At 45.5% G+C, this 26,506-nt stretch overlaps 1 protein-coding gene across 4 annotated transcripts in view; it reads right to left on the reverse strand.

Moving 5' to 3' along the window:
- The window catches only part of CCNY (cyclin Y), a 268,565-nt gene that overhangs the window by 126,867 nt on the left and 115,192 nt on the right, over window positions 1-26,506 (reverse strand). Inside the window, exon 1 of one of the 4 annotated variants that reach the window (XM_012445624.2) lies at window positions 23,363-23,428. The exons of the other annotated variants lie outside the window; for them this stretch is intronic. Coding sequence (XP_012301047.1) covers window positions 23,363-23,396 — 34 coding nt within the window. The 5' untranslated portion in view covers window positions 23,397-23,428. Of the gene's footprint in view, window positions 1-23,362; window positions 23,429-26,506 lie in introns of those variants that run through there. 4 annotated transcript variants of the gene reach the window in all.

Below are 26,506 nucleotides of genomic sequence, written 5' to 3' on the forward strand. Positions count from 1 at the left end.
ACAATTTCAATGCAATAATCTTCACACCTATCCAAGGCTCCTGATCAAAACAGAAGAAAACAACAAAGAGTAACTCAAATAAATGAATAGTTATCACAAAGTACTATGGGAAATGGAACTGCAAACCCGAAGCCAGTCCTGTTTGGAGCGCGGCGGCTCCCACATCAGCCTGGCAGTTTCTGGGGCAGAGGAACAGTGTGTGTCTCCTGCGCATCCAGGAGGTATGACTACACATGCACACAGCGCAAGTGGAATCTCCATGGCCACTCCTGGAAATGAAGCACACAGCAGCAGGACCTCTTCAGCACCAGAAGAAAACCCCAGCCATTGTACTGAGATGGGAGCAAGTTCTCAGAGGCAGAAACCATGGTTCTGTTTTTGTTTTTAAAACCAGTGCCACCCCTTACATCTTCACTTAGACTCCCCAGTCTGGTGTGGCTGGGGGACAGTGTGGATTAGGCATTTCCCTAACACAAACAGGTTCTTGGCAAAGACTTGAGGGACTTTCTAAAGAACATACTGTAACCAAGTTTTAAAGCACTGACTTTAAACCTTTATGTGCCTGCCTAGGCACATTTCGGAACATGCCTTGGTTCTCAGCTAGACTTAAGAGTTGCAAGATTAGACTCTGGTCATGCCACGTGAGAGCTGGGGAGACCCTGGCAAGCACTTAATAGTATCAGACACACCTACGCCCCTGAAAAGATTCTGTGATCATCAAATGAGATGAGTAAGAAAACACGGTAAGCCACGAGGCACTGCAGAAATGGTGAGAGGGCTGTTTACTACAATTATTAGGAAATAACATTTGAGAACTTATACGGGGCTGGGTGCTGTCTGAATGCTCTAAGGTATGCTGTGCTGATTCATTCAATCCTCACAACTACTCATTAGGAGCTATAATTACTAACTTCTCCCTCCTGACAGATGAGAAATGAGGCTCTGAGAGTCCACACAACTTAGTCAAGTCCCCGGAGCCCCAGGCAGTGTGGCCACAGAGCCAGGCTCTCACCCTCTCTGCTCTACCACCTTGTTACTGGCATGGAAATTACCTCCCCCAAACCCAGCCTAAGTTTCCTCATTTCCATGTTGAGGGGATCTTCTCAGATACCATCTGAAAAACTCTTCTCTAACCCCAATCTTCTTATAATTTCTTGTTTTTTTTTTTTTTTTTTGAGACGGAGTTTCGCTCTTGTTACCCAGGCTGGAGTGCAATGGCATGATCTCGGCTCACCACAACCTCCGCCTCCTGGGTTCAAGCAATTCTCCTGCCTCAGCTTCCCAAGTAGCTGGGACTACAGGCATGCACCACCATGCCCAGCTAATTTTTGTATTTTTTAGTAGAGATGGGGTTTCACCATGTTGACCAGGATGGTCTCAATCTCTTGACCTCGTGATCCACCTGCCTCAGCCTCCCAAAGTGCTGGGATTATAGGCGTGAGCCACCACGCCCGGCCTTATAATTTCAATTAGGTGAAAAGTAAGTGATCTTTGGATAATTGTAGGCTTACAGGAGTTCATAATAAGCAAATTTGAGAATTTTCAAAGGCTTATGTCTACAAAGAGTTCTGCTATATTTAATCACTTACCTAATCTGGTCGTGGCCAGCAACCCAGGACTAAAGAAGGTCAAAGTTCTTCTTGGACAAAAGGTTTCTTTGCATGGGTCTCCAAAGGATTCACTTATGGAAACCAAACTGAGACAGCCGCCACCATTCAGCAAACCCAGGAGGAAAAGTCCCTTAATAAAATGTACAGTGTACCAAAATAATCTGCTGCTTATAACAAACACCCTCAATGCACGTCTCCCCTCCACGCCAAAAAACCAAAAAACAAAAACAAACAAACAAACAAAAACCCTCTTTAAGTAGAATTTTTTTTTTTTTAAAGACAGGGTCTCCCTCTGTCGCCCAGGCTGGAGTGCATTGGCATAATCATGGTTCACTGTACCCTCAACCTCCCCAGGCTTGGATAATCCTAGGACCTCCGCCTCCCAAGCAGTTAAGACCACAAGTACGCGTCACCATGCCTGGTTGATTTTTCTATGTTTTGTAGAGATAGGGCTTTGCCATGTTGCCCAGCCTGGTCTCGGACACTTAGGTTCAAAGCAATCCAACTGCCTCAGCCTCTGAAGTGTTGACATTACAGGTGTGAGCTATGCCACCTGGCCGAAATTTTTTAAATAAATGAAAAAAGACTGTAAAAAGTGGAAATGAATTAAAGGCAAACATCACACAGACTAACACCACAAAAGGACAACCAGTCATTTTACTTTAGAAGACTGGGGGAGGTGGAGCGTTCGGCATACAGAACACTTAAAACAGATTCACAAATCAAGTGATTTTTCGGTCCTATTAACTAAAGTAGTAACTGTGCTGATTCAGTATCACCTAACAAAATGTAAAGTCAGTTACAAAGACAGCACTTAAATAAAAGCAAATACTATTGTTTTCAGAGAAAATTTTTATAAAGTCCTTTACTAGCTAGACAATTAAATGAGTCCATGTTTTTCAGACATAAAACAAAAAAATCGCTAAGGATAAACAGATAACATGTAACTAATGTTAAAAAGATTTCATTTGAATAGCAAAATTCTCTCTATTCCTTTAACTCTTAAATGACAAAAAATAAGCAAAATATAAATAATTCAATCCCTAACTGAATGCTGATTAAGAGACCTCTCTCTTCTTGGCCCCCATCAATTATAAACCAGAATTAACTGACTAAATGTAAACATAAAACAGCATATTTTGTAAGTTTATAACAACTTTCAACCTTTTAAATTACAAGCATAACTGCGTTTTCTGATTGCCTTTATGTGCCAAGTACCTTGCTACTTACTTACATTTAATCTTCTCAAATGCCCGAGTTAGCTCATACCACAAGACAGGGAAATGGAGGTCAGAGAGGTTACAGAGCTTAGACAAGGCCACACAATCAGTCATACATTGCAGCCAGGACCTCAGATCTAATGGTAAGTCCAATGCTTTTTTCAAAACACAACCGCCTATATAGAATTATAGCTGAATATCTTATGAAAAGGCTAATTCATCCTGGGAGCAAGGGAGGCCACATAGAAGATTCAGAGAGCAGAGGTGCCATGAACCAGTAAGAATATAGAATAGTGTTCTATTGACAACGGTAGGTTTTAAATTTAAATTTTTAAAAATGCTTAAGGAATAAAAGGTATAAAATTAAATGGGAAAAATGAGTCAAAAATATAGAACACAAAATAAGTCAAAAAATGTTTTTAAAAGAATATAGAATAGCATTTAAGAGTGCAGGCTCAGAAGCCAGGTTTTCTGAGTTCACTCTGACTCCCCCACTTTGCACCCTGATGACTGTGGGGCACTGACTTACCTTCTCTGTGCCTCAGTTTCCCCTCTGCTAAATGGCGATGAGTATCCACCTCATAAGATTGTTATAGAGATTGAATTAAAACTCACCCAAGACTGAGAACCATATCTTGCCCACAGAAATTACTGTATTTATGTTTACTGGCAAGAGAAACCTCTGAAGAGAATGCAGAATGACTTGATTCAGATCTAACAGGACTGGTTATAAGAGTAAGGGCAGAAAACAGGAAAGTAACTGAAAACAAGGAGGATGAGCTGTAGGGAACAGCATCCTAGAGGACAACAAGTGACTCAGCTCAAGAAAACCAGGAGTCCATCACAGACTCCAGTCAGCAGGACCAGCCAGGAGAGCACCGGGAAAAGTGGACAAAAGCCAGAGGGGCATGAAACTGTGTCCCTGACAAAAGCCACCTGACGCTTCTAAATACCAAGTGGAGGCAAAAGAAAATTAACTTGGCCTTAAACTGGAGGTGAAAAAATGAAGGCAGACCAGCAAGCTCTGTGTTCCCTGGGTTGGAGGTTCTAGAATAACACAGAAACAGAGCACCTGCACCAGACTAGAAGGCACTGGTCCAGTGAACCTGCGTCAAGCTGAGTATCAGGAGACTGGAGGTGGGATCCACACAATTAGAAAGAGAGTGGTGCCAAGCATCCATGATAAACCATGCCTCTGAACCACCTGCAGCACAGAAACAGGAGCTCGTGGGGAGGAGAAAAGTAACAAAAGGGCCCCGAAACCAGGAATGAATTTAACAAAGAAATTCCCTCTCCTTTTACACTTGTCCTAGAAAGGTGACCCAGGATGAACACCTGAGTGGGCTTCTCCAGAAGCGGCCTGTCCAACCAGTGTGGCCGTCCTCACCAGGTCCTTTGAACCTTTGTCCCTACCCAAGATCCAGCCCCAAAACAGAGCTGGCACTAGCACAGGGGCACATAGCCTGACTTCAAACAGGCCTATCCACTCAGTTGGCTGTGTAACTAAGAAATAAATGTAAGTATGAAAATTTACACTTGACTATGACTTGCTTAAATTTGGCTTAAAATACTGCAGGGCATGATTCTGAATCAGTAAACAACAATACATTTTTCACCTCAGTCAACCAAACAGAGTTCAAGTAAGATTTTGAAATTAGAATTCAGACTCATTTCCATCTAGGCTCTGAAACAACAGTTAAAAATTAGTCTTTTCAAGATCACAATGTGCTCCCCTTGGTAGGGCTGCTGGTTCACACCAGCAACTCTAACAAAAAAAAAAAGAAAAAAGAAAAAAATTAGTCTCCGTTTACATTCAGCTTAGGTTTGATGAGAAAAACTACCAAAAGAAAGCATCTGTTTTGCAGTTTGAAAGCATATTACTTTAAAAAAAAGTTTACTTCACATTCAGTCTCTATTTCTTTTTGTTTGTTTGTTTTTTTGAGACAGTCTCACTCTGTCACCAGGCTGGAGTGCAGCAATGCAATCTCGGCTCACGGCAACCTCCACCTCCCAAGTTCAAGCGATTCTCCTGCCTCAGCCTCCCGGGTAGCTGGGACTACAGGCGCCTGCCACCACATCCAGCTAATTTTTGTATTTTTAGTAGAGACGGGGTTTCACCATGCAGGCTGGTCTCAAACTCCTGACCTCAGGGGATCCGCCCACCGCAGCCTCCCAACACGCTGGGAATACAGGCGTGAGCCACTGTTTGTTTTCCAGTGAGATTCTGGAATAAGACAGCATTTCCTCATGAATCGGTCATCAAGAACTGGGTAAGGTGAACTCTCCAGAATCCCCATTAGATGCTGAGTTGCACAACAAGCATGTTCATGTCAAACTCAAGATATGCAGAAAGAGTAGTTGCAAAGTCACTGAAAAGCTACTGTGCCAAGTCAGAGGCCTCAAAATACCACAGCAGCTTCACATCTTCACAAGAAATGAGGAGACGAGTGAGAAAAAGCCAGGAAAACCCAGGTGGGCCTGGTTTGTAGGGCTCCCCGCTTTAGAGCCACTGGGGTCAGATCCACTCCACCTCCACTGCTCACCAAACCAAACAACATCAACTTCACCAAACATTCCTCTTGCCACAAAGCAAGACACGATTCCTTCAGTATCACTATATCCTCCTACATACAAAGGATGCAGCAAGATGCAGCTTTCTTTAGGAAATTAGCAGCTTAAGTGAAAAGTTCTTGCACTTACATACAAGGTGATTCTCCCACTATTTTACCTATAAAAGATAGTCACAGGAAAAATCAGGCAAGCATAGATACAGGACCTAAATTAAGAATAAAAAATTAAGAACAGAAGTCAGCAAGGCTTTTCATGTAGAGAAAAATAAAACTAGGTAAGAAAGAAACCATCTGCAGGACCAAAGGACACCATTTATTTTGAACTGTGCTAAAAAAAAAAAAAAAAAAAGTCACAGCCATAACTATTTCTTCTTTTAATTAGAAAGTTTGCCTAGAAATTATTAGTCTGTCAACCTATTTCTAATTTTAGCAGAGTAGACAGTCACACTGCTGTATGAATTACCTAAAAGTATGGAAACCTAAATTATATACACACACATACATACATACATACATAGGTGCGTGTGGAAAGATACATACACACACATACATAGGAGTATGTAGAGAGAGAGATATGTATCTCATACACACACACACACATATTTATGTAAATGTATATAAAGAAAGAGAAACAGGACATAAAGTAGTTAAGATCAATTTGTAGGACTAATTGATTTGTATATCAAATGAGTTGATATGCATCTAAATGAGCAGTATATCTAAGGAGGTTTAGTTCTGAATAATCTCCAGATTCTCTCTCCAATAATTCCCTCAAACCTGTAATTTAGCACCCTAAAAAAACTCCAAATTGCAAAAAAAAAAAAAGCAATGGTCTACTGCAACCCATCCTTCCCCTCACGGTCCATGGCCACCACCCTAGCACATGTGCCAGGTGGCACGCCCTGGACCATACCTGGATTACCTTCTGTCAGCCTTCCTATCACTTTCCTATTTCTACCTCAGATCCAACCTGTGCCATTCTGCCAGGGCTGCAATATTTCTAACACACTTCCTTCATACCATTTCTTTGCTTAAAATTTTTAATGCTCAAAGGATAAGTCCAAATTCCTTCATATCACACCACATTAGAGATGCTTCACAATCAACCTCAACCTACTTTTTAATTAACTGTTCAAGAATTCCCGACTAATAGTAATACAATTGAGCACTCACAGTATGTCAAAATAGTATCCTACTTCACATGCATTAATTCACAAGAATATTAGCACATAAATACTATTATATCCCTATTCTACAGATGAAGAAACTGAGCACAGCACAGTGAAAGAAGCCGCCTACGTCGTATCTCACATGAGCAAGAAACAGGGCCAGGGTTCTCGCCAAGCATTCAGGCTCCAGAGCCACACTGGGAACTGCTAGGCTGTGCTCTCTCTACCTCCACTGTCCCCACACAGCCCCCAAACTTGAGCGCCTTCTACTCTGAGCTCCTGCTTATCCCATTTGTTATCATTGTTATGGAGGATCATGACCACACCACCAGAGGGCACCACAGGGGCCCTGCGGACAAGAGGCCCCATGTCTAAATCTGTCCATAGGACATGGCTACCAGTGCTTCATAGATGAAAACTGACCAATTTCTCTGTAGGCTCAAGCAAGGGCATGTATTTTTCTATCTTGTTCTCTCCATCTTCTCTCTCCTAGTGGAAGAAAGCTTTGCAGCACCGTAGGTTTCCTTGAGAATGTGTGATGATCAAGCTGGGGGGGATAGGGGTTCCCCAACCTTTTCATTCCTTCACCCCAGGCTACAGGCAGACATAGCTACATATTTGGTGTAGAACAAGCTCATTAAACCTCCATCCAGGCCATGAAGAAAGTTTCCTATTTCCCTGCTCCGTGCTGTTGATGTTCACCAAGTCCTGATATAAAAGAGAGCACTTAGGCAGTTTTGTTACATAAACTCTAAGCCCTTCACTAAAATTGAAGCTAAATGATTCAGTTTCTACTTTGCAGCATAAACCCCATTTTATACTCAACAGTCTCAGCCTCAAGCTTTACTGATGATTTTTCCTAAAGGAGACATATTCCAAAAGGCCTGGGCTTAAAGTTTTTTTAGACTTACTGGAAATGGTACCAGCTGAATATCACACAGCATTTTGCTGAAGGCTTTTGGAAACAGCTGATGAAAAAAGAGAACAGATTGCTGGAGAGGTGAACTATTCCTGGCAGCTTCCTCTTCACTCTCCCAATTCTGTCAACCCAGAGACATGATTAGAGACCCCTAAAGAATGTAGTGAAATATCTTACAATTCTCTGGAGCACAGCAGATTTGGCTCTGATAGACGGCTTGTTCATTATTACTAGACTGAATATTAAAATAAATTAATGCCATTCAAAGACACAGGTCTGATTCCTTCAAACACCTAAAAGAAGCCACAAAAGGGAAACCCCCTAGAATTAAAACTACATGACCAAAAGCTCTACAAAGCTCTTGAGGAGTTTTGCTTTAACCTTCCCCTTTATTAACACAAAGAAAAACATGCTCAAACATTTTAGCTAAAACTGACCATCATCAACTTCTCTTTCCCTCATAGATAAAACTATGAAAGTCACAATCATTTCACATTTTTAACAGTCCTATTAGTGATCCCATTTTACAGATGGTGACATTAAGGCAGAAAGTTAAATGATCTGCTCAAAGTCACATGGTAAGTGGTGGGTCAAGAGCTCAGACTCAGATGCCAGAGCCCCTGCTCTGGGCCGCTCTGCTCCACAGCTAATGGGATCAGCTTGTCCTCTTACTCCCTGAAAGGCACTGTGGAATGAGAACACCTCTTTGCAATCCACAAAGATGACTGATTCTAAATACCTCCTTGACAGAAGAGCTGCCCTGAGAGCTCAAAGCAAAGACTGGCGTTCCATGTGGTTCCCTGCATTTCCTGGTCATCCCTGCAATCAGCTAGGGTCACAATGGAGCCTAAGAAGTAATGTGTCTCACTTCCACAGCAAGGCAGTAAGTATGCCTCTCCTGTCTCCCTGTTCCCGCTGAAGAAGGTAGCCACAGGATGGAGAAGGGTTAATCTGCATGGCTTTTTTTAAGCAAGAAATACACTTTTGTTGTTCGATGGGTTATGAAAGCTAGTATTAATGACTCTATACTTCAGTTTCTTTCCTGCTATACTCAGACTGGGCTTTTTCTTCCCTGGTTTCCTTTAGCCTAGAGTTTAGTCCCGCTGCCATCAGCGGAAGAGTTGAATTTGCTCCCAGAGGCCATCCACAGTAATGGCTAGAGTGATCTCCAGGGCAACGAGGCCATGTAAGCAGGTGGTCCGCAGCCCTCCTTCCAACTGGGCCCCATTCCAACCAACTGTTAAAGGCTGCCGGTGTTCAGAACCGGACACTAACAAGCAAATAAAGCATGCCACGTCGTTGCAGATAATTAAAAAAAAGCCCAGAAGGCAACAGGGAATCTTGCTTTTGTTCTGTGGTATCTTCACCACCATTTACTCAATTAAGTCCAACTTCGAAATTCAAGAGATAACTGAGTAACTACATGGCATGGTGCTTCCCCAAACTCATGACTTATTTTATGACCCTTTCCAAAATTAGATTCTAATTTCTCCCCAATCAAAAGGATTTCTCATTTTATTTTATTTTATTTTTAAAGATAGTGTCCCACTATGTTGCCCAGGCTGGTCTCAAACTCCTGGGTGCAAAGAATTCTCCTGTTTCAACCTCCCAAAGTGCAAGGATTACAGGCATAAGCCACCATGCCTGGCCCTCCATTTTAAATAAAGAGTGTTGCATACCTGGCTAAAGAGCACATCTGCAGAAACCCTCCAATGTCAGCATCATCAAAGTAACTGGTAGGTAGCCAAGGACAGAAGTAACACCTTGCAAGGCCACACACACACGTACCACAAGTTTCCCGGTCAGGTCACATGGCACTGAACAGCACCCCGTAGGTACCAGTGTCATAACCTGCCAAAAATGCCGGTTTTTTTCTTTGATCATTTTTGAAGATCAGCTGCCAAAAACACTGTATAAAGCTGGTCTTTCAAGAATGATGGGGAAAAAAGAGCAACTACTTCTTCCTGACATCCAGTATACCAATTCTATACTTTTTAGTATAGAAGAAAAGATGTCTTTTTAAAAATCACTGGTTTTTATGTATGAAACTCTCTGTCTTGATCTGTGTAGTCAGAGCAGGCACTGCCACCTGCTTCACCCACAAGATGGCTGAGCGCACATGTGAAAGGTACGGCAGGAAGGAGCTGGCCTACAGCCCAATACCTGAGTGGGGCCACACATTCCCAACTTCTCCCGAAACCTCAGCCCGACCCAGGCTTCTCAGCATGCGACAGAAGCTGGGAAACTGGTGTCAGCAGCTCTGACTTCTCTGCTCGCATCCTTTCTGCCTCCTGCCAACAGCACAGGAGGCAGATGTGAGCAACAAACACCTTCCCAAGCAGTCTCCGCTGGAGCCTGAGAAAAGGAGGCCAAAACTAATCACACTATTACCCAGGCTAAAAGCCCTTCTGCACTCAGGACCCGGCTCCTTCTCCTCTCAGAGCCCACAAAGCCCTTCTGCCTTCAGGTGGTTTCCATCTTCTCAAGGCCCAAAAAGCCTCTCTGCCCTGAGAATCCGGCTCCATCTCCCTGAGGGCCAACAAAGCCCTTCTACCCTCAGGGCTAGGCTCCATCTTCCCAAGGCCCACAAAGCCCATCTGCCCTCGGGACCAACCAGGCTCCATCTCCTCTGAGGAACACAGCCTTCCTGCCCTCAGAACAGGACTTCCACCTTCTCAAGGCCCCAAAAGTCTTTCTGCCCTGAGGACTGGGCTCCATCTCCTCTGAGGGCCAACAAAGCCCATCTGCCCTTAGGACCAGGCTCCATCTCCTCTAAGTGCATGGCCTGCCCCCATGCCACCCTCCTGGCTTTATTCTCCCTCCTGGCCTTTTACGTGCCTTAAAATCCATCCTCAGGAAACTACTCATCTTCCCCCCAAAATACATCAAGCTTTGCCAAGTTCCAGCATCTCTGCTCCTGCTGTTCCTTCCACCTAGAATGATCCACTTCATCCTGGGTCCTTGTCTCTTCTTTATGGACCTAAGTCTTTGCATCCTTCAGAGCAAGGTCACTCTCAAGGCACAGCTTGACGAGGCTTCAGCTCAATTGCTCGAGCTACCCCAAATATGCTGCATTTGTGATGCACCCCGCTTCCAACCAGACTGTTACCCTAACCTCCTTTTATGTGTGGCAATTCTGGAGCTCACTTCAAAAACCAGTTCACGTCTCACCTTCACTGTGAAAATCTCATCTGGCAGTGAAGCAAATCGCTCCCTTCCACCATGGCCCCCAAGGTGCTGAAGGCATGCTACAGAAGTCTCACAATTAGGAGATGTACCATGGAGTCCTACTCTGAGGCGGGCAGGTCTAAGATTCTCACCCACCCAATAATTCCTGCCTCCTGGTACTCATACTCTAATGTAATCCCCTCTTCTAAGTGCAGGTGGGGCCTGTGACTTGCTGATAATCAACGGAATAGCGCACAGGTGATGTCACCTCTGTGCTAAGCCAGCACGAGACAATGACTTCCCCTTGGATGTTGTCTCTCTCTGGCTGGCTTTGACCATGGTAGAAAAAGCCACATGACACAGAACTCAGGGCAGTCTCCAGCCAGCAGCCAGCAAGGAACTGTGACCCTCAGTCCCGTAACTTGAAAGAAACAGAATCCTTCCAACATGCAGGTTCTGTGAGGGAACCTGGAAGGGGATCCTCCCCAGGCAAGTCTTCAGATGAGACCCTAGCCACAGCAGTACCTTGACTGCAGCCTCGTCAGACTGGGAAGCACAGGACCCAGTCAAGCCATGCTCCGACTTATGCCCCACAGAAACTGTGATAGAGTCAATATGTGTCGTCTTAAGCTGCTACATTTCTGGTGATTTGTTACACAGCAAGGAAACTAACAGAGAAAAAATAGGCCTAGAAAACCTTGGGCTAAAAAACAGATCTTCATTTGCAAATCCAAACTCTCGATGGCAGCTCGACCACAGCAGGGAACTGGTGAAGTCCAGGTCAGCCTCCATGGCTTTGCTTCTCCTCCCTTTGTGAAGGAGGGTGAGAGCAACATGCCTGCTGCGTATCAGAACTCCTCTCTCTATCCTTTACTTCTCGGTCAAGTTCTGAAAAGGCAAGCCTCCGAGTCTCTACCACATTTCCCGCTTGAGTGCCACTGGAGCCTTTTTCTTCTCAGCTCCTGACATTCCCACGGCCACGGTGCTGGGCCCTCAGCTTGCCTGCCCTGCAGTTAGTGGCAGTCAGCCACTCTCCTGCTGAACGCTCTCCTCCAACAGGACATCACCTTCCCTGACTGTCCTCTCACTGTCAGAATACTCCCTCGACATCTTCAAACAGCTTCCACCCCTGCCCATTCCTACACTGTGTGTCCCAGAGCGTCTGTCCCACGCACTTCCAAGTTTTACACAGTCTTGCTCTGCAATTCCATCCCTTCTAATGATAAAGCTCAAATATGCATTCTTAGGGCAGAATCACATATATCCAGTGACTCACTGCACATCCTCACCTCCGTGTCTCACAGCAGCCTCAAACTCTAAACGTAACAAGATAAATCATCTTCTCTTTCGCAACTTTTGTTGTCTACTGTATTTCCAGCAGTGGTGATTTCAGTCACCAATACCCACTGACTCAACACCTAATTCACCCCACATTCCTTCCTCTTTAAACTCCCCATATCCAACCACCCCGAGTCCAACCAATTCCACCCCTAAATGTGTCTGAAATCTGTCTCACCTTTTCCTACCTTCCTTCGGACCTTCACCACTTCCCTCTTTCAACTCATCTCCCGATTCTAGTCTTCTCTTCTTCTAATCTAGCTCCCAAGTGTCCCATGAAAATGGCATACAAATTACCTCTTGGTGTCTTCCTTTCTTGGTTCCTTCCTTCTTATCCCTCCAACAAAATGCCAAGACTCAACCCACCATTCATTCCCCAGGCACTGTTCTGGACACTGGAGATACAGCAGCAAGCAAAACATGGTCCCCAGGAAGCAGCCAGTGTTTCCAGCCTCCAGCTGCAACTACACCATCCCCGACCCAGAGCCTGACCTCCATCCTCTTACTCACCATGCAAATTATTTTTTTTGAGATGGAGTCTCACTCTGTTGCCCAGAATGGAGTGCAGTGGTGTAATCTGGGCTCACTGCAAGCTCCACCTCCTGGGTTCAAGCAATTCTCCTGCCTTAGCCTCCCAAGTAGCTGGGACTACAGGCACATGTCACCACGCCCAGCTAATTTTTTGTGTGTGTTTTAGTCAAGACGGGATTTCACTGTGTTGCCTAGGCTGGTCTTGAACTCCTGAGCTCAGGCAATCCACCCGCCTCAGCCTTCCAAAGTGCTGAGACTACAGGTGTGAGCCACCGTGCCCGACCGCAAATTCTTAATTAAATCCTCAACACTTAGGCTGATGTCCCCTCCTCTGAGAATACTGCCTTCATACTTCCCTACCATCGACCCTTCCCTCCCTCTTCTCTGCAGCCTCTGGACTTGGGAATGCCATGATTTTTCTGTCAAGTGGTATAGCAATTTATTTGAATATATCTCCCTGTCCTTCTATACTCAGTTCCTCCAGGGTTTCTATTGATCTCTGAATCCTCCATGCCTTAGCACAATGCCTAATTTTTTGAGGGCAATCAATAACTGTTAAGGTAACTGAATCTCCATCTGCTGCAGATTGGATTACTGTTTCCAACTGCCCACTCCCTCCCTGTGATGAGGTTACAACTCCCCCACCACTACGCAGCCACAGGCTGTGCTCTTGCACGCAGTGGGAGATCACTTCTCTCCCTCCCTGACCGTGGCACCCTTAGCCAATGGGATGGAAGCAAACATGGCATCTTCCCCACCTTGCTCACCTGCCCTTTCCCATGAGAACAGCATGTCTCAGACCCAGACAGGAGCTGCTTCTTTGGTCTGGGTCCCGAAGGAAGACACTTGGAACCAAGCAAAGCCCTGCAGAGCCACACTTCACCTGCAAACTTCCCACGATATGAGCAAGAAATTAAGGCTTATTAGGGAAAGCCAGTGAGACAGTGGTGCTGTTATCACAGCAAGTCCATTCCAGATTTAAACACCTTGGTCTCTTCCTTCAATACGCTATCAAATTTTGTCAAAATCTTAAAATGTGGTCCTAGAACTGCACTAAATACAATAGATATGGCCTGACCATGGAAGAAATCTCTTAGTAGAATATAAAGCCGAGCGCAGTGGTGGGTGCCTGGAATCCCAGCTACTCAGGAGGCTGAGGCAGGAGAATCGCTTGAACCCGGGAGGCGGAGGTTGCAGTGAGCCGAGATCGGGCCGCTGCACTCCACCCCGGCAACAGAGTGAGACTCTGTCTCCAAAAAAAAAAAAAATTGTCTTGGATTCCTGTGTTCTTTCCCAGGTATGGGTGAGAAGCAGGTTGTCAGATGGAAGAGACAGTCTACCTTAACCTTGTCTCAAACAATACTGAGGTCAACCCAAATTCCTAGGCCTTTATACCAGAAGGTAATATAGAGCCTCCTGTAACTAACTACAGCCACTTTACATTTATCACTACTAAGTCTTTTTTTTTTTTTTGAGACAGAGTCTCGCTCTGTCCCCGCTGGTTGCAGTGCAGTGGCACGATCTCGGCTCACTGCAACCTCCGCCGTCTGGGTTCAAGCGATTCTCCTGCCTCAGGAGAATCCCCAAGTAGCTGGGATTACAGGCGCGCGCCACTACGCCTGGCTAATTTTTGTATTTTTAGTAGAGATGGGGTTTTGCCATGTAGGCCAGGCTGATCTCAAACTCCTGACCTCAGGTGATCCTCCTACCTTGGCCTACACCAAAGTGCTGGGATTACAGACATGAGCCACCATGCCCGGCCTATCACTGCTAAATCTAACACACCAAGATCATGTAAACCCTCAACCATTCAACATTATTAACCTTCCTAATCTTTCTGTTTCAGATTTAAGAAAACAGTCCTTTTTGTCATCTAAGTCCCTGATGAAATTACTTAACAGATGAGGGTCAAGGTCAGAGTATTCTGACAAAAGACTAAAGAAAACTGTCCAAGTTAAAATAATGACAATGAAGTTATGCATTGTTTAACCAGTCAGAAGCCCCCACCTTCATATACCACCATTAATATTCCCAAGTAATTTCTCAATATTCTACAAATGTTACAAGTCTTCCCCAAATCCAACAACACTAAATACACCAGCAGTTCTCTAGACCAGTGGCATCAGCGTCACCTGGAACTCTAGAAATGCAAATTCCTGCCCTACTCCAGACCTACTGTCTCACAGCCCAGCCCTCCGGTGACACTGACGCAACTATGGTTTGCGAAGCAGAGCTCTAGCGCATTTGCCTGCCCTTGGAGTAACCCTCTTAAAATTGAAGGTGGTAGGTGTGCACGGATTTCTTCTTCTTGCACTTGAGCTTGCTTTTAGTTAGCTATTATTTGTTTTCCAAATGTCTAGAAACTATTTAATCAACCTTTCTATCACCTTTGCCTGGAAGCAAAGTCAAGCCCACCAATCCACAGTGCACAGAAACTCTTTCCTCCCTTTTTGGAAAATCAGGGCCCTATTTGCCTTATCTTGGGACATTTCTTTCCCGTTGTTAACAATTTCTTAAAATGTATCTGCAGTGTTTCCGTGGTCACATGTGTTAGTTCTCTTAGCCTCTGGTACATCATAATTTTTAAAAGAAAGAAAATCTCTCTTAGAAAGTTCTCTCCTCATCTGGGTTTCACGCTGGCATGCCAACAGAGCAGGCACTGGGAAGAAGGCTGGAGAAAACCAAATTGTTCAGTTGATACCCTCTTCCACCTACTGAGCATGTCTCTTTCCTGGTCCTGTGTGAAATGTAAAACTCTTTCCTGTTTTGTGTTGTCTTCAGCATTTGCGTAAGGCTCAACTTATTCCAAGCTTTAACACTGTTCAAAGTCCATGCTTACTATGTGTCTGTCTCTGGTTCCCTCCTCCTAGGTGACAGGACAAGGTTGATATTTTTCCTTCCTGTGCTTTTCTGTACTGTCTACGTTGTATGGAACAATCATGGCATGATGGTTCATGCCTATAAATCCAGCACTTTGGGAGGCTGAGGTGGGAGGATCACTGGAGCCCAGAAGTTCAAGATCAGCTTGGACAACATAGCAAGACCCTGTCTCTACAAAAAATAAATTAGCCAAGCATAGTAAAACATGTCTGTGGTCCCAGCTACTCAAGGTGGGAGGACTGCTTGAGCCCAGGAGCTCATGTCTGCAGTAAGCCATGATAATGCTACCACATTCCAGCCTGGGAAACAAAGCAAGTTACTGTCTCAACAAAATAAAACGAAACAATCACAGATTACTTTTTCACATAGGGGCAGGAAATCTTTACATTTTTACTTATTTTTATTTTAATGGAAGCTCTTTGGAGTGTTTCCTATACTGTTTTCATACTTGGGAATTACTGTAAATCATGGTTTAAATTAAGATTTTTTTTTTTTTAATTTTAGAACTGTATCTTTCTTTTCCCTCTCTGTTCCTCAGCCTCTCATCACTATGGCGAGGCCTCCAGTCCTTTTTCTGTTCACAGCTGTTATTTCCCAGCTGCCTACAGTCACTTCACAATGACTCACACTTCTTGGAGGATGGGCCCTAATACAGATGCCAGACAGCAGCTGCAGTGGTAGCACACCCTCACCACAGCCAGCGCCCACGCCCGACTTAGTTTGAGAGACTCTCCCGAGAAGAGGATCTGAAAAAAGGCAGCGAAGGCTTTTAAGCTGTCATTGATCTGACCTGGGTGCACCCCAGCAAGCTCACTGGCATGCAACTTTATTCCAGTGGGATGACAGCTGCAGATGCGGGACCTGCCTGGCAAGGCAGCTGGCCACACTGTACCACAGCCCCCAGCCTGGATAGGATCAGGAGCTCGACAACTCCTGTGTGCAATACACAGCCTCACAGCCACTGGAAGAAAAAAAGGCCTACATTTCTTTGCCCAGTAATAAGCTATTTCATAGGGTAAATCTGATTTCTGCTTTTATCTCTGCATCTGGGTCAAGACAAAATAACTCTTTTTGTTTTTCTTCATGACTAGAATTAAAAAAAAGAATTAAACAGGGTAATGAAAGGAAAGAATAGCGGCATTTATGATAAAATAATATAATTTGCTTGAATCCATTTCGAGTCTAAACCTCTGCTTACCCCATCTTCAACATTCTCCAGTAAAACTAGAAACTTTTTTGTTCTTTTTCTCTTCTGACAAATTTCGTTCAACCCATCATATTACTATTGCCAATTTTGAGGGGGGAAAAATTTTTTTTTTCTCAAAGGAGAGGGAGAGGGAGAGAGAGAAGAGTTAAGTTATTTGGGAAATTTAGAACTGATCTTTCTCCTGGCAAAACAAATTTTTGTTCTAGTTGTTTGAGGAGGCGACTGGCAGATAATCAGAACTGGAAGACAAAGTGCCCTGTGATCCTCTTGCAGATTCCAGGGTTTCAGTATCGCCTCCAGCCATGCTGATTTAACCAGACAGACAGCACCATCACCAACAAGCACACTTGCAGCTTCCTTTCCTGGTAAGCAAACAGTCCTCTACACAGTCCTCTGCACTCATCTGTGCCCCTCTGCTCCCTATTCTATTCCTATTAAACCTGAGAAGGAACTACCGCAAGGCAGGAACTATCACCAAGAATTCTAAGCACACAGAGCTCAATATAAAATTCTGCAAAAAAACAGGAAATGCTGCTGCTGGACACGGCTGAAACCCAGCTGCCACCTGGGTCAGGATCGGCCAGTCGCTGGGCCTCCACCCTAGGTGCTGCTGCATGCCCTTCAGAGCACAGTTACTTCAGTAAACTATTCCACAAAGTGTACACTCGAAAGTCTCTTCTCTACCACCTTCTCCTTCTCTCAAAAAAATAAATAAATGAAGTGCAATTAAGATAACAGTTCAATGCCACAGTGTGCCTACTATTAAAAAACACACAACAGTCTGGAAAGTCATGCTAGAGTTTCCACAGCAACTGCACCATGGCTCCACTTGTACCAGCAACCATTCCATTCCAAAATGCTTTAAAAGACTCTACAAAGGAGAGAGAGATGTTACCATCCTGGGGGAGGAGAAAACACACCCTTGTTTTCATGTGCTTGAATTCTCCCCATCAAAAACACTGTTTAAAGTACATATTGCACCATTAATAAATATTCCTGCCCCTAATCATCTAACAAACAGTAGATAACTCTGGAAATAGCTACTGATATTTCTTTTAGTTGGGAAGTTGGAGAGGATGTTAGTCAGAAAAAACTATTAATATTTTAAAACAGAAATATGCTTTCTAAACTAAGCATATTCTTAAACCAAGCATAACAGGTAAGTTCAGGTAATCCCATCAAGTCAGCAATTACAAGGCTCCATTCCACATGTGAAACATCTTCTCCCTCTTTGAATTGGCTAACTCAAAGAGACCAACTTAAATGCCCTGGTCATTCATTCCCAAGGTGAGGGGATGGGGAAGACAGGGAGGGAAGCAACCCCACCCCACCACCCCCCACCACCCCTGCTACCCCCTGCACTGTGCCAGGGAGATTCTAAACAGAATGCCTTTTCATCAAACCACTAGAAAGCATTTTTTAGTACTTCACAAAGTCCAAAAGAATTCCTCTATACAACTGCCCACATCAAATAGATGGTGCTGGAAGAAAATCCAAATATAAACAACAGCTATCCACAGGGTCAAAATCAGACAGGGGAGATCTAGCATGGGAAGGGGGCAGGTGTCAGAAGGGACCCATGGCATGTCCCTTCTCTGAGACTCCAGTTCCACATATTTTCTGAGTCCCCATCTCAACTGGAGGACATACCTAGCCTTCCATGTCAACAGAACTTTACCTCTACTACCCATGTATCTTATTCCAAAAACAAAAGCACCAGTTTGGATGCTGATCCTGTGTTCAGCCAGAACATCTCCAATCTACAGAAGGAAGTCTTCTCAGGGTTCTCCACATAACAGAATTTTCTCCTCCACATGGCACTGAAGGGAGCATATTATTGGGATCTGCAAAGGGGGAATCCAGTTATGTATTTCCCTGTCAGTACTCAGCACATAAAAACAAAAGATCTATTGCAGAAGAGAGATGATCCCATTTCATTTATGTTTATTTTTGTAGAGATGTGGAGTCTCGCTATGTTGCCCAGGCTGTTCTTGAACTCCCAGACTCAAGCAAACCTCCCGCCTTGGCCTCTCAAGTGCTGGGATTAGCAGCATGAACCACCGCACCCATCCTGCTCCTTTTCAATTGAGGGAAACAGAATAGCCTGTGCCTCCTTTCACACCCTGAATTAAACAGTGTGCGTCCTGGGTCGGCCACCTGGCAGGCAGGCTGGTCTGTATGTAGGTCATGTCACTTCATCACTTCACACACTAGTATCCAAATTCTGTGGTGGAGTAAAAAAAACTTCCAGAAAAGCAGAGTAGACACCCAAGACACCAGTCCCCAAGAAGGACCCTCAAGCATGGATAAACATCCTGGCCATGGAGAAGGACCCCTGGGCAGTCAAGCCAAGAGTCAGCGGCCAGATGTTCAGTCCACAGTCTCCACGGCACAGCAGAAAGCTAGGACCTCACCATGCTCGAGAGGAATATCCAAACTGCCACCCTCACTTTCAAAGCACCTTCAGATGTCTTACCATCAAACACACACAGTTAAAAATCAGGAACTTTATAAAATGTGGAAAGAAAACATGTGAGAAACCCAGTCAGCTCACGATTTCTAGTGAGTTGGGTTCTCAAAGCTCATTTGTATAACATTTGCTTGGCACTTAAAATGCATTTCTGCGGAGAGTTTGCTACAAGCCTACGCTACGAAGGACTGAAGGACAAGGCTGAAAGACCAAGAACGCAAGCACAGGGTATGTCTGATTCTCCGCAGGGGCAGCTCCGTCGGGCAAGGCAGGCCTTACCCCTTCCCAGGCCTCACCAGTTCTCAGGCTAAAGCCCCTCACTGAATAGCCTGGGAATATCTTACCCTCAGAAACGTGGTCCAGTTACACGACACAATAAAAACTGAGCATATTTTCAGTGATATTAAAGGAAGACATTTACATGTAAGGGTATTTTATCTGCAAATGTACTTAACTGGTCCCTTTGTTTTGCTTTTTTAGACAAAAACGACTGTGCATTTTGTAAAATGCAAGGAGAGCCCCACTTCAAGAGCAGTTAGCAGAATTTATGGCCTCAGGAGTTTGAATTGCACAATGACATCTAGAGAGCCATATGGCAAATGATTTCTACCACTGGGAACTTGGCAATGCCCTCATCACACACAGCTGCTGGTCCCAGCAGTCAAAACACAGGAACTAACTGGATCAGCCAGACACATAAATGACTCCAAGTAGTGACCAAATCATGGGGCTCCACGGCCACAACAAAAGGACCCGAGAGGATGAGCACAGACTGCAATTCTGAATCTCCACCATGCAAAAGGACATGTGCTGGTAACTTCCAAGGAATACACCTTTATCTACATCATGTCCACCCAGGACCTTGCTGGCTTTTGAGCCACCTCTATTTCTCTGCAAAATGCATCAGTCCTCTGAAGGGATCACAATCACATCTGTCCCCGTACTCACTGCAGAGAATGGAGGGCCACCTCTGCCCCCAGCTGGGGCCCTGGACTCCAGGAGGTACTCTCATGCAGCAGAGGGGACCTCCACTGGTCTTCTGGTCATGTTCCTTGATCATGTGGCTTTGCTCTCAGCCTCCACAGGCCCCAGGAAGCCCAGCTTCTACCTTCTCTGCTGCCTCCACCCACACCCACTCCACATGGATGAGGGTGTTTCTCCCTCATGAGCACTGCTCAGAGAACAGAGTCTGGTCTCACTGCACCTCCCCTTCCCTCTGCCCTGGAAGCACGGACACCACCAGAGGGGGAAGTCCTGCCTACAATGCGCCATCACTCCTCTGGGAATCTTAACTCAAGGTTAGCAACTGGCAGTTTAAGGTCCTCTCTTTAACCCACATAAGGATCCAAATGAGAAGCTGGAAGGACAGCGGAGAGAAAGAACACACATGCATCCAGGCGGGAGGGACGGAGCAGCCCACACACAGCTGGGGCCATTTCTGATAGAGCTCCATAAATCCAGAATCTCCTGGGATAGTTCAGACATAACTCAAGCACTGCCAGCACTGCTGCTCCCGGCCCGAGTTCTCAATCTTTGGTCCTAGGGACAGGGCTCATTTGGTGCCCTGCATACAAGGCTGACCTGACCCTAGAAGAAGTGTTATTTCCTCCCACCACCAATGTTGTCTCTCCCCTATCCCCTAGAACGCCTCCTCCCCAGTCCAGGGCCAAAGAGGCAAATGGTGCCCCCATCAATGGCTAATTCTGCCTCCAAAATATCTGAGTACCTCTAAGTTAGGATCTGTGACAAGCTACCTCCCAGAGATAAGGGGGGAAGGAAGCAAGAGCTAGCTCCTCAGGATCCCAAAGGTACAACATTTCACCTGAATAATTATAAAGCTTAGGGAACTTAGTAGCAGGATTTCAGGGACTGCGCTAAATCCAATGACGTAGGGTAGGTAGATGTGAAGGGGGAACCACTGGAGACACCACTGCTGCCTGCACAGGGCCCACCGCCAGAACAACTTCCCAGACACTTACACTTTGTTTCCATTTTTCTTCTGAATACAAAGGTTTCCTACTAGCTCCAAGTTTGTCTTATGTGTGAGTTTCACACTAAAGCCCAAGCAGCAGTGGCAGAGGGACCCCAGCCCTGGGAAGGAACAGGACAGTGTGGTAAAGTGTGGGGTCCAAGGGGTACCTGGAGCATTACTGAGAACCTGCTCCCTCTGAGCCAGCCCCCAGAATTCTAACAGGCAGAAAAATTAATCTGACTCCAGTGCTAAGAATTTTCCTTACACAACTGGAAGTGGGATTACAGCCCTTTGTAACTAGAATCCTAGAAACTGAGAGCTTAGAGGAATCCTGCAAGCCAGAAGAGGCTGCCTGAACAGTCTGGGGGCTCCAGATCCTGCTGCGGGAGTCTCACAGGGAGAGCAGGAAGAGGACTGCAGGGGCACTGGGACACAGCACACAGCAACTCAAGCACCTCCAGTGACTGCTCCCATGCTGCAGGTTAGGAGTGCCCCGCCCAGCAGGAATCCTCTTGTCTCATGGGAAGTGTCCCTGGAGCCTAGGTGAAACTGTCTGGACCTCCTCCCCAGCCCCGGGGGCAAGGCTGGAGTGCTCTCTCCCCACCCTAGCCTTGCTAGATGCAAGGGAACTGCAATAGAGTAAATGGTTCATTTCAGGGTACATCAGGGCACCCTGGCCCATTAATAGTACCAGATGAGGCAGCATAACGTTCAATTACTCAGGGCCAAGAAGGAGGGTTCATTCTCCAATCTGCAGATACCCAGGCTGGCTGCTCCCCCACACTCCCGGTCCTCCCCCTTCACAGCACCTGCCTCTTACAACTCAGCTGCAGGGTGGGGAGCAGAGCAAATGGGGAAGTGAAACTCCAGTTGGCCTGTCTGGTGAGTGCTTTGGGAAGGTGTGAGAATGAAATGACCTGTTAAGAGAAAGCTTTTAAAATAATTATAGCTTTCCATATTCCAGGCTCTCTCCACTAGTTTCTATACTGTGATCCCCTGATTGCACCACCATGATTATAAAGAAGTGAACCCAATTTTCACAAACGACCTTCACTGCTTCACATGCGACATATATCAAGCACCTGCTATGTGCAAAATGCCGTGCTGGGGGCGAGAGGATGAAAGAGCCAGTCAGGATCCCAGCCCTCTGGAGCCCACCATTCACAAAGGCGAACAGAGGGAGCCATCGTAGCATAACACAGCAAAACACACACTGAGACAGACCCAAAGCCTCTCTCAGGGGCCCTATGCACCCCACAACACCCACACACTGGGCCGGCTGGGGGTACTGTAAAATTTCTGCAAAGGGTGAGTGCTGCCCTCATCCCCAGGAGCTACTGGAGAGGCCTGGCCCTAAACCCAGCCTTGGAGACACACCCAGGACAGCTGAACGTGAGGGTCTGTCCTTTCAACTAGTGCACAGGACCTAAAAATAACACACAACCAGGCGTTCACAGCGTCTCTCTCCGACCAAACTTTAGTCGCCCTGCTCCAAAGCCTCTTCCAAAATGGAACTCCACTTTTGGCCTTCCATATCCTTCATTGCCTGATTTTGCCTGACTCTGGCGAGAGCCCTACTAAGTCACTTTAGCCCAGACGCCACCTCCTCAACATGTGATGTTGAGGCTCTGAAATGAACCGTTTCCTCTATTGCAGTTCCGAATCTAGCAAGGCTAGGGTGGGGAGAGAGCACTCCAGCCTTGCCCCCAGGGCTGGTGAGGAGGTCCAGACAGTTTCACCTAGGCTCCAGGGACACTTCCCATGAGAAAAGAGGATTCCTGCTGGGCTGGGCGGGGCACTCCTACCCTACCCTCAATATCTGATGTGTTCCTCGTCCTCCACTGTCCCCCACCACTCCCCAGGTGACATCCGATTCTCCTGGCCTGTCCTCAACAAGAATCCTTGTTGGGTCATTTGAGCCAGAATCCCCCTGACCGCTGACGTTTCCTCTAGTAATTTCCATCCAATGGCCCCTGCTCTGCTTTTGGCTATGAATTCCCAGCGGCCCATGCTGCATGCACTTGGTATTGAGCCTGGTTTTATGTTGGGATCTGTCCTCCCTTCACCTGTCTGAATCACTTTTAGGGGAGCACACTAAACAGGAAAGTAAGGAGGATAAAACAGATTACTTTATTAAAGCAAACAAAGCTGCTTCACAGTACTTCTAGCTTTCTTCTTCAACACCAAATTCTTAATTTCTATCTGAGGGGCAGGAAGTACATGTGGAGAACGGATGTGAAGTTTCCAGAGAGAAGCCCTCAGTGAGTTTTACAATACTCCCGTTTAATTTCCCAAGGCACAGACTCACAGTGTTCAGAAGGAGAGGGCCCGGGATGGAACATTTTCTCCTCTGCTTTCAGCCACTGGGGTCTCCTAAACAGGAGAATACGGTGTGGTCACCAAGGCCCTTCAAAACTGAGGCTAAGTCAGGAATGAAAAACTTGCCCTAAAAACAAACAAAAATCCCAGACTAAGAGGCACAAGAGATCAGAGATACTTTAAATTTTAACAAATGTCTATGCAACAGCGTATCAAAAGACTGGTCTGGCTGACAACCAACTCAGTGTGAAAGCCATGAGGTACACCCTGCACCCCTGACCGGTCCAAACAATGCCCTGGGGCCCTGTGACCCACACACTTCAACTTCAGATTAGATCCTAAGCCAATCAACCTAACCCCCCGCCCCTCATCTTTTACATAAATGTGAGTCATTCAAGTCTGCAATCAAATGAACACTTTTATTAAACAATTTAAATCACAATTACTAGCTTTTCACAGCATGAAATTCTTTTAAAGACATACAAAAAATGCAAATGTTAATTGAATCAAGGCAGTTTGGGCAGTTCTTGTATTTCAGCATTCCCACCATTAACCTATCCTTTATAAGTCATCCCCACCAGGCCTCTCAAAGTGGAGGGAATTAACTAAAGCTTTAAGTTGGAGTGGAGAAATCAGAAAACTGATTTCCATCCAAGCAGAGGGTCTCTATGAGGAAGAGCTGGGCATTACCACAACCACGAGGCCATTTCCAGCCACAGCTCCATACCTTCCGGAGAAGCCTGTTTCCCAGCATTGGTTACAGGAGGGGAAACACAAGGTGCACGGAGCACTGGAGAGTGAAGAACAGGTCACTGAACCAAACATTGGCAAAGAAGGGCTCACCTCACTCCTGCTGTCCAGAGTCACACTCCTGTCTCTGGACAAACTGAATTCTTTTTTGTTGTTTCATTTTCTTTTTCTTTTATACAGACTAAAAGCCTAGCTTTGTAAACTTTTTTGTTTCTTTAGAGACAGGGTCTCACTATGTTGCCAGGTTGCTCTCGAACTCCTGGCTCCAAGCAATCAACTGGAGTGGCTGGAACTACAGGTGCACGCCACTGTGCCCACACACTGCTCTCTCTAACAGTCCACACAGACATCCGCCCTTTCCCTCCTGATGATACTCATCCAATGAAGCCTTCAAAAATGGCTTGTAAATCTACTGAATGCAAACAAGCTCTAAAGCCACAGCTCACCTGGTGAGTTGCCGCTTCACAGAGAATGGCTAGAAGCCAGAGAAGGGACAAGATGTTAGAAAAACAACACAAGGGAGGCAAAACGAGCTGCAGGAGGCCTTCAGCTCAACACCAGCCTTTACACAGTCTCCAGGAACAACCTGTGAGCAAGGCAGGTGTCCCTAGGACAGGGTACAGAGAAAGTGGAAGGTGAATTTAAAAAGGAAACGCAGGGGTACTAAACGCCACCAATTTGCACTGCTTCACAGACACGCCTCCCCAAATAGTAACCAGGCCACGATTTCTGAGTCAATAAAAGGCACGGGACACTACTCAGGACAATGCCAACAAAAAGCCCAGGCAGCAAGGTTTGAGAAAACACTGCTTTCTGATTGCCTAATCTTTCCTCCACAAGTCAATTCAATTCATCATATACTTACAGGAGCATCTCTTTACTACATCTGTGTAAAAGAAAAAAATTATTCTGACGCGTATTAAAATGGTGAGGAAGACTTTCCCAGGACTACTGTAATAGATGCCAAGACTATCCTAATAGGGGAAGGAGACGGAGTTCAACTCAGAAAACACAAGACAACTGGGGACTCCGCCAATGCGCAGAGTGAGTGGGGTCAGCGGATGGAAAACTACTCACGGGAGACAGCAGGGAAGGGGGATTCTTGCTGAAGGCAGGCCAGGGGAGGAGAGCTCAAGGGTGGGGGTTTGTAGCTAAACTGACTTAGCAGAGCTATGCAAGCTGAAGACAGGACCCAAGAAAGAGGCCTGGTCAAAAAGAGGACTCAGAGAAGCCTGAGTAGCATCTGGTCAAGGAGATAGTCATTGTCACCTGGGCTAGGCTCTGTAATGGCCACAACTACAGTCCTCCTGGCCGCTCTGTCTCAAACCTTCCCACAAGTACTGTCACCTGGTCATGTCAATTCTCCACTCCCAACTCTGCCGTGACTGTACAGCTCTGAGAACTGTCCTGGCATTCGAGGCCCAGCTCCCCAGGCAGCCCTCCTGTTTTTAGCCCGTGGAGTCACCTAAACACATCTGGCACTTCACTTCCCCACCACTAGAATGTTCTCAGTGCCATTTGGCCATCTGTCAAAATCCTTATTCCTGTCAAGATCTGGTTCTAATCCCAATGCCACTGAAGTTTTCTCGGATACCCCAGCAGGACTTGACCTCCTCATCCTTAATGAATCCACAGGACATTCTCTCTGTACCAGTAACTAGATTTTTTTTTTTTTAACAGCATTTAGTCCTATTTGAACTATGAGCACCAGAAGGACAGGAAACCTGGCCTGTGCTCTGGTCTTTATGTTCTCTCTTCATGGGAGGCATTTTTTCCTCCTTTGCCATAAAAACCAAAATTTCTTTCAGATGAGCAAATAAAACACCACAGACTTAAAATTAATAGTTTATCTATCAGAAATATTAAGTATGAAATGAGTGAGTCCCACGATATTTACACAGCAGGAAAAAAATATAAAAAAAGTTCCAATCTTAAAGATCTTGTATATTTTCTCCTAGGCTTATATATTTCTTCTAAGTTTTCTGCAATAAACAAATATTCCTTTTACAAACATACGTTCCTTTTATAATGACATAAAATGTCATTTTGAAAACATTTTAATGGAACAAATAATAAATGTTATAGGAATTTAGAGAAGGCTACAATTCCTAATGAGACAGTCATGGGAGAAGTGAGCCCAGAACTAGCCAGGCCATGAAGGGTGGCAGATAAAAACAAGAGGAAGAGGGGAGGAGAGGAGGAAGACGGGGAAGGGGGACAACAGAAAGAGGGAAGAGGGGCAGGGAGAAGAATCACAAAGCTACAGTTATGGCTACCACTGACTGAGAACCTGCCTGATCCCAGCCTCTTCCCAAGACAAGCTCGTCTATCCTTGCTGCCATCCAGTAAGGCAGTTACTATCATTCCCATGTTAAAGATGAGA

This window comes from Aotus nancymaae, unplaced genomic scaffold (assembly GCF_030222135.1).
Source record: "Aotus nancymaae isolate 86718 unplaced genomic scaffold, 86718_ANA_hifiasm-v0.15.2.pri h1tg000077l, whole genome shotgun sequence".
NCBI classification, from domain to species: domain Eukaryota; kingdom Metazoa; phylum Chordata; class Mammalia; order Primates; family Aotidae; genus Aotus; species Aotus nancymaae.